The following is an 8,799-nucleotide window of genomic DNA, read 5'->3' as shown; positions in this document are numbered from 1 at the left end:
CCTGGTGGTGCAGTGATTGACTCACACTTAGAAAGTTACCAGGCTGATCTTCCTCGCAGACGGTGAAGATGTAGTCCACTTTTCATATGACAGGGTAAATCTAACACTAATAAACCACCTTATACATCAACAGAAATAAAAAAAAATCATCAGTCTTGACACCAAGGATTAATGCTGAATTTTAAGCCAACGCCTCATTATCCTTTCAAACGAGCCTTTTTCAAACCGTAGTCAAATTTACACGCACACCCAGATTATCGTCACAAATTAGCTACGTGCTCTTTTAATTTGTTTCTCTAATTCGTAACACCATTTATTCCATCTTTGCAAATGGAGAGTTTGTCTTTAAAAAATGAAATATTGTTTGTCGCTCAAAGTGCAGGACCTTTTAGCTCGAAGGGAAGGAGTATTTTTAATTTTCCATGCGCAGGCATCAATAATGCCCTGTTACATGAGGAGACAAACGTGTGGGCCGGTCTTGCACATCACGGCCACTCCCGGACTCTTACCTTATAAATATCGCGGGAGGTGAAATTATAGTCGTCTGCAAGAGCAGTGTAAGATAATTAATCAGGGACTGACACATTTCAGACTGAAGAGCCAAATTTCTCTAATTGAGCAACTTTTTTGTTAATTTTTAATTCAACTTCAAATGGACACGAAAGGCAACTCACTACAATCGGTAGGTGCTTTTACTAAAGTTCTCTGCAGGTGTTTAAATAACAAGGAAGAGTTTCGTATCTTTTTTTTTATTTTAACTGTTTAATTTTAAACTTATTTTTGCATTTCTATTAAAAATATCGTTAAGTTTTTATCAGTAGATAATGGGGAGTGAATGTATGAATTGTGTGGCATAAATTAAAATAGAATAATGGAGTTGTCCCCCCACACTAGCATGAATGTTGCGTTCGGCGCTTTTTTTTTTACGTGCTTTTCTTTGTTTTTTTTCCGGCTTTACGCTTGGTTTACTTGCTCCTTTGAGGTTTTCATTTTTAAAGGCTGTCTTGCTAAAACAGTTGCTACATTTAAGTTTTGGTCAACCGGGACAGTCGCTAAAAAAAAAAAGCAACTCAAGACCATCATTTTCATTCATTCAAGACCTGTTAGCCGAGTGTTTGCGTCCTGGCATCACTTCCGGTCAAATTACGTGCCAGTATAAAAATGAATGAAACTTAAATGAAAAATTCCAATTTTACACTTCTATTCAAGACATTTTATGAGTTTCACTTTAAAAGTTACTCAAGGTAAAATCCCCCTCTTCCTATTCTTTCAGGTGGACCTTAAACAAACCACTGAGGATGCAAAGTAAGTGGCATAAGTCTTTGATTTTGTAGGTGTCATAAGAATTAAGCCTTGTGTGTCTCTGGTAATCGGATATTTGAGCATTCCACTGATAAATCTTCATCACATCCACTAATACTCATAGCATGAACATATTGTAATGCACTAAACACACACTAGAGGTCAGCAGATACATACAGTTACCTGATTGGCCTTCTTATTCACAAGAAACCTGATCAGCCATAACATTGAAGTCCCTTGTTCACGCTCCTTTCTCACTAATATGCGATTCAGATAAATTTACGGCATGCTGAAAATGTTTGAATTTATTTTTGCATGTTTAACCTAGTGTCACAGTTGATAATGAAAAATTAAACCCAAAGTCCTCACTCTTGTCAAAGATATTCATGTATGATCTCTCTGCAGGTGTAATATAGTGTGGGTTGAAATGTAGATGCCTATTAATTTACTAATCTGTTTTGCAGGCCACCTAAAATGGATTTAGAGACTTCACTGAAGGAATGCTCCGCTGCCCTTGATCTTTTTCTGGACAACAGATTTGCTGATGCGCTGGCCAGCTTAAAACCTTGGTAAGTCACTGATCATTATCACTCTTGCTGAGCTTTGTAGCGTTAAACTGTACTTCAGTTTTATTTATATTAGTCATTCATTGCTGTGCCATTTCTGCAATTGTATGCTGGATGAAGCATTTGGCTTTGAATTTGTCCCCCTCAGGAAGTCCCAGAGCATGTACCATGCCATGGGCTACAGCAGCATCCTGGTGATGCAGGCAGGCATGACCTTTGAGCCAAAGGACATGGATGCAGCCATGGCATCGCTGAGAGAATCCCTACAGACATGCCAGAGGTATTTCAGTCTCCTGTTTGTAATGGTTATTGCAACAATAGATCATATTTTTTGTTCGGCATCCAGGCTGTCCTCATAGATTTATTTTACATGCAGAACTGAGGCGGATGAGATAGTGTCTGAAATCCCCCTACCTGGGTGAAAGTAGGAGGATAGTACTGATTTAGGGCAGAGCTAGTAATAGCAGAGCAGAGAGAGAGAGACAGGAACTGTTGCAACTTAAATAGACCCCCTATTGAGAGTATGCCTGCCAGGTGATTCAATAATGACACATGCAGAGTGTGAAATCAGCGTAGCTCCAGTTGTCTGCTCCCAGGCATCTCTCCATGATGTAACATCTGGAACAATTTTAGTAAAGTTTCATACCCTTAAATGATTTCTGGGTTCATCATTTATCCATTTACTTATTTTCACGTAAATGTATTGGTTAATATTTGATAAAGAGAGACATGTCCTGAACATTTCTATTAGAACTAATTTGATCCTTTGTGTTTGCTTAATTAGTTTCAGGAAGAAAACTGGAATAGTGGAGACTTTGACCAGCCTGTGGTACAGACAGCCAGCTGATAACCTGACAGAGGGTGAGTGAGAAATTCCACTATCTCCACATAATACACCGTAGAGAAAGTCATTACTTGATCAGATCACATATCACATGATGACGAAGTTTGCATACAAGAAAAGAAAATTAATTTGGAATGCAGCCTAACTTAACAGTGCATCCATTTATCCCAAATTGACCAGAGTTTGCTCAAATCTGGGTAAATGCCAATGACTGGGTAATAGTTACATCACAAAATACCAGCGCCGTTACAGCCAGAGCTGCAAATAAAACCTTCTGTGTGGGTCTATTTTTACCTAAATGGGTACTCTAATCAACTGTCCTTTTAAGTAGCAGTGGGGTTATATTTTTTCCTCCAAAAACTGTTTCATAACTTTACCTGAGGACAGAGGACCCCATTATATGGTTAAAGCATATAATGTTGCTCAAAGCTGCACACTCACTAATGGGCCTTTCTGAAAACTGGCATAAGAACAGCATAAAGATATTATTTTAACATTAATCTCCATATACAGACAGTACAACTGAGTGGACTTACTAAATTTGATAATGCACATCTGATGTCTGTGTGTCTTTAAAGAGCAGAGGATGCCTGCATCATTAATGTAATTTTAAAACATACATTTTAAGGACTTTTTCCACAAACATATTTGCACAATAGTTGGTATAATATACCATTTAAAATCACTTAGAAAAGTTCTTGTTTTTGAGAAGGTGTCTTGCATTCCATAAGGTGTTTTCACACTCCACTGTTGTTGTACCTTGAGACATTCATAGTGATACCACAACGGCATGAAATTCAGTGTCCCCATCAGTTAATTGCCAATAGCCTGGCAGATTGGTTGCACCTAATGTAGGGAAGCCAGTCTTCTAAGCTGGCATGTTTGCCCTTGGGCTCATTTCCAGCATTCCAGTCCTCATTCTCTCCTTGATTTTCTATGCTTTCCACTGTCCTGTCTTCTCCAAATAATGGCAAAAATTCCCCAAATTGCTCCGTAAAGGCCCTGCTGTTCCCAGCTCCAAAGCCAACACAGAAAGGGTACCACTTCACCCCTCTATTGCAACTCTGCGACCTTTATAGTGAAGGTGAAACATCACAGGGGCATAAATATCACGGCTTGAAAGGGCACTGTGAACTAGGCTAGTGTCTAGGCCACCCCGAAGGGGTCCTGATCCCCACTCTGGAAACCCCTGTGTTAGGGCACTGCATATAATTAAAGTTTTCTATAACACTATAAGAAATTACTTCATCCAACAATAGAGAATGTCTATGTGCATTTTTATATCAACAGTCCCTTTGTCATTCGTTCAGTCTTATGGTTTATCAAGGTTATCATTTTTTGTGATGTTTATTTATTGTTAACAGAGGAGATGCATGCAGAGCTGTGCTACGCTGAAGTTCTGCTGCAGAAAGCTGCCCTCACATTCCTGGATGAGAGTATCATTGGCTTCATCAAAGGCGGGATGAGAATCCGAAACAGTTATCAAATTTTTAAGTAAGCGTGTTGAAAGGGAGCTTTGTGTGGGACATAAAAACAATAGAGCTGCATTACTAATCCTCATCAATTTATTATCCTCCAGAGACTGCCAGGTCTTGGCAAGTATGACAAAAGAAATGGAAAAGGAGAAGAGCACCTATGTTCACTTCAGGAGTGGGATCAGCATGGGCATTGGATCTTTTAATCTGGTAAGAGCTTTTGGAAAGTCTTGCAATCATCCTGTCAGGGGGTGTAGATCTATTATTTGTTTTTTTGTCAGTAAATTATATCACAATTAAGTCCTCTTTTACCTTCCTCAGATGCTGTCTCTGCTCCCATCCAGAGTCCTCAGATTAATGGAGTTTCTGGGCTTTTCAGGAGACCGGGTAAATGCCATCACTTAGAGGCAGCATTTGTTCGTTTTAATAAACTCTGTAATAAAAACAGAATGATTTTATTCATGATGTCAAATTGAATCTGTAATTATCTTACAGGAGCTAGGCCTGTCAGAGCTGAGACAAGGAGCAGGCAGCCACAGCCTGCGCTCCATCCTCAGCGCCCTGACCCTGCTCATGTATCACCTCTACATCACAGTCATTCTAGGTGAGACGCTATGTAATGGGACTGAATCAAATACTTCATTCATTCTTAGAAATATAGATAAGTTCTCTTTTTATTAAGACATTGAAGAAATGTGATGGTTAGTGTGGACTGCAGTGTTTAACTATGTTTAAATGTACATTTGAGATTCCTGTAAGTATGCTTTTTAGAATGTGGACTCCAGGAAGAATAGCTGTGCTCCTGGGTACAGCTAATAGCCATAATAACAAATAAACAATACAGATCATCAGCTCTAATATATAATCTCTCTCTCCCTCTTTAAAAACTAAAACCAACACTTTATAGGGGATTAATGATTTATCACAAGTCAAAAGCTCTTATTCTGTATTCTCATCCTCTTCCCTCAGGTACGGGTGAAGGAAACCTTAGTGAAGCTGAAACTCTGCTGGCACCCTACGCTCAAAAGTTTCCCAATGTAAGCAGCTTTATAAAGATCATACAGCAGATTTATTATTTCTAGATGTCGGTTTTTTACATTTTGGATGTGCACTTTTTCCACAGGGAGCTTTAATGCTTTTCTATACTGCAAGAATCGCGTTGCTCAAGGGGAACTTCACATTTGTAAGTACTGTGAATGTCTGGTTTTAAAGGGAACCTTAATACTAAGATATATTAGCCTTATTGGATTGAAATGAGTGTAGTTTCTTTAAGATGTAGTTTGGTGCTTTTTGCCTTTGTTATTGAGATAGGACAGTGGATAGAAATTAAAATAGGGATGAGAGAGTGGGGAATGACTCGGAGAAAGAGGCAAAGGCCGGACCTGAACCCCAGCCACCTGCATACATGAGGTGCGTCCCAACCACAAAGACATCTGCACCCCAAAGTTAGTGTCTTGTAGATGTACGTTTTATAAAGAAAAACACTAGATATAAGGAAACTCCAAGGAAACAAAATAGATTAACATGTAGGCTACCATTGTTGTGCATTGCAAGCTGGGTATGTCAAAAAGTTGCATTGCTGTTCTTCCATTTTTTTGTCGATGCACTCCCCTTGATCTACATTGCAGTAAATTATTGTCTTAGCCATCTTCACTGAAACTACACTCATGTTAAAAAAACAGTGCAACTATTTAACAACAGAGTGCATTGCACAACAAAGGCAGCCAACATGTGAATCTATTTGTTCAAATGTCAAAATGTATAAATCAAGTGCGTCTCTTTGTACAACATACATGTATGTTAATCTAAAGAAGTCAACATGTTTTAATATTCAGGGCTCCTCTTGAAGCGCAATCTCAGCCCATCTACTTGTAGTTTACATCACCTGAAATGTATGTTTTTCTCTGCAGGCCCAGGAGAAGTTCCTGGCATGCATTGCAGCGCAGGAAGAGTGGCGTCAGATTCACCACCTGTGTTACTGGGAGCTGATGTGGGCCTACTCCTTCGAACAAAACTGGATGGAAGCGTATCGATACGCTGACCTGCTCTGCAAAGAGAGCAAGTGGTCGCAGGTAACAAGCATCATCTTTCTTCCCCTTACACTTGCAGTATATTTTCCCCTCTTACAATGAGCTGTTTTATCTCCTTTGCAGGCTGTCTACGTCTTCCAAAAAGCTTCTATCCTGAGCATGCTTCCAGAGGAGGAGGTGAAGAAGCTTGGAGAAAATGTAGTGGAGTTATTTAGGTGTGTTTAAAAAGATTCCTGCACAAAATGTGGGTGTATGTTCAACCTGTAAACTATCATGCAATAACTGTGAAACATGGTTTGTAGGCAAGTGGATAGCCTCAGACTGAGGATTGCTGGTAAGTCGATTCCAACTGAGAAGTTTGCAGCAAAGAAGGCCCAGAGATACGCCTCTTCTTGCCCTGTGAAACTGGTCGTCCCTGCTCTGGTGAGAATCCACCTGATCCTACTTTATCTTGTTCGATTGCTGCTATTAGTCCTTGTTTCTCAAACAACTCTACTTTCTGCAGGAAATGATGTATGTATGGAATGGTTTTACTGTTGTTGGCAAAAGACCCGAGCTGACAGAAAGCATCCTGAACACTTTAGAGAAAGCAGAGGAGGAGCTCAGAGAAGATCCGAGTGAGTAAAACTAAAGATAAAAGAAAGCAACCACCTTTCAATTGTACAACTGCTAAAAGTGTTTTTTTTTTCTAATTGCAGACCCATCAGAGTATCACCTGGAGGACCACTGTGTTCTTCAGCTGCTGAAGGGTCTATGTCTCAGACAGCTGGGGCGTTTGGTCAAGGCCGAGCTCTGCTTTAATCACGTCATTTCCAAGTACGGTTCCTTTTACAATACTGCAACACAAATACCCTCAGTCTCTTCAGTCTCTGACTGAATCAAAGTAGTTAAATGGCAGCAGAAATAACTTGAAAGAGCAGCGTGACTTAATATTATTCTACAGATGATCTAAAACCCGGTTTAAAATTCACCTTAAGCTAATTCATGTGTACTTATTTGCAACATTCTCTTCCAGTATTCTCACTTGCACAACAGCATGTTCTTTTTAATCTAGAGAAAATAAAGCCACTAATAAATATCTCTTTTCATATTTTTCCCTTGAATTACTTAAATATACTCTCTTTCATTTTACTTTTCTGTTTAACCAGTTTTACCGGCAACCTTGTGACTTGGATAAATGCTGTGATTGCAAAATTAATTGACATTTCATGTATCACATTTCTTTTCCCATCTTAATGAAGATGATGTATAACATGCTGAGACTCTTCCTCTCTTTGTGATATTGAATAGATTTGATTTGGTTTCTTTACTGTTATATTTAAACAGAAGTGAAGTGATTTATTAATTTGTTCATTTTTCATTCATTTATTTGTGCAGAGAAGATGACCTAAAGCATTACAGCTACCTGGTGCCATTTACTATGTATGAGCTGGGCTTGCTGCACAGGCAGAAGGGCGACATCCCAACCGCTATCACCGTGATAGAAAATGCAATGTAAGTATTTTGAGCTCATCCATAGTCCAAGGTGTTTTTGTTATTCTTTGCATCAATAAGTGAAATAAAACTGCTCAAATTTTGGGGCGCGAATGCCTCGTGGTTAGGTCACGCCCATATACGCGGGCGGCCCAGGTGCAAAACTGGCCTGTGGCTCCATTTCCCGCATGTCTCTTCTCTGATCTCTTATTCCCGTTTCTGATTCTGCCTACTCTCCTTCTCTATCAATAAAGGCATAAAAAGCCCCAAAATATACATCTTTAAAATTGATCAAGTTTTGAAAGCATTCATTCCTATGGGAAATATCTTTTGCAATAAACATGCTAACTCAATTATCATCAACACTGTGTATCAGACAAAGATCTAATAATTGCTTTCATTTGTAGGACGAACTACAAAGACTACAACATGGAGTCAAGGCTACACTTCCGCATCCATGCAGCACTCAACACCATGGGAACCTTTGCAGCCAAACTTCCTCCTTCCCGTACCCCAGCTTAAAGCACTTATACTATGAAGCTTGACTGAGGAAAACACAAATCACAGGGAAGTCTGACACAAAGCCTGGTAACCCTGTTTGCTGCCTGTAATCTGTAACTGTACTTGAACTCCTCCAGGTGGGCATCTTGTCGTCAGCCCTTTATAATGGTGCATACATCCAAACTTAACTGTGCAGGTTTTGCAGAGCAAAGCTCTAAGATTTCAGTCCAGTGTACATCTTTAATAATTCTAAAACATGTTTTTTATGTTTGCTGTGTATGAAGTTTGGCTTGATAGTTAATCTAGTGAAAGAAAAGTGAAACTCATTTTGTTGATTTATTAAAACAGCATGTTCTTAGTAACGCTCCATCCATTTATTGCTTTTCTTACTTTCAGTTCTTTGAGAGATTAAAAAAGTAAACTATTTAAGGATTTTTGTTTCAGAATAATATAGTGTTATATTAAAACCTGGTACAGTTCATGTATGTTCTACAGTTAAATATCATCTTGTAAATAACTGTTAATTTCCCTTTTTCTGTGTATTATGAGTCATTCTGCTTTGTTTAATGATATTTACTGAATAAATATGACGATTTATGACTATGAAA

General features: G+C 38.9%; 1 protein-coding gene across 2 annotated transcripts; it reads left to right on the top strand.

Moving 5' to 3' along the window:
- Window positions 1-8,799, top strand: LOC121507918 (tetratricopeptide repeat protein 39B-like). Of its 2 annotated transcripts, none has more exons than XM_041784313.1 (18): window positions 1-94; window positions 1,274-1,305; window positions 1,767-1,871; window positions 2,017-2,148; window positions 2,653-2,729; window positions 4,077-4,206; window positions 4,292-4,397; window positions 4,509-4,574; window positions 4,683-4,791; window positions 5,157-5,224; window positions 5,311-5,370; window positions 6,098-6,259; window positions 6,341-6,432; window positions 6,520-6,640; window positions 6,723-6,834; window positions 6,916-7,033; window positions 7,595-7,711; window positions 8,098-8,798. In XM_041784313.1, exons 3-18 carry the CDS (start codon window positions 1,777-1,779, stop codon window positions 8,210-8,212), a joined length of 1,680 nt encoding a protein of 559 aa, XP_041640247.1. In that variant the 5' UTR covers window positions 1-94; window positions 1,274-1,305; window positions 1,767-1,776; the 3' UTR covers window positions 8,213-8,798. The 2 variants fall into 2 exon arrangements, with proteins under 2 accessions (XP_041640247.1, XP_041640246.1); XM_041784312.1 differs by lacking the exon at window positions 1-94 and adding an exon at window positions 456-682 and having other exon boundaries at window positions 8,098-8,799.

This window comes from Cheilinus undulatus, linkage group 4, assembly GCF_018320785.1.
Source record: "Cheilinus undulatus linkage group 4, ASM1832078v1, whole genome shotgun sequence".
NCBI lineage: Eukaryota > Metazoa > Chordata > Actinopteri > Labriformes > Labridae > Cheilinus > Cheilinus undulatus.
The sequence above is the reverse complement of the archived record's forward strand: the minus strand, read 5'-3'. Positions and strand labels throughout refer to the sequence as shown.

Excerpts from the sequence above, each read along its gene's own strand:
- LOC121507918 (XM_041784312.1), top strand. The coding sequence starts at position 653 with ATGGACACGAAAGGCAACTCACTACAATCG. Across the intron at positions 6,260-6,340 it reads AAGAGAGCAAGTGGTCGCAG|GCTGTCTACGTCTTCCAAAA; the intron begins GTAACAAGCATC and ends TCTCCTTTGCAG. Across the intron at positions 7,034-7,594 it reads TTTAATCACGTCATTTCCAA|AGAAGATGACCTAAAGCATT; the intron begins GTACGGTTCCTT and ends TTATTTGTGCAG.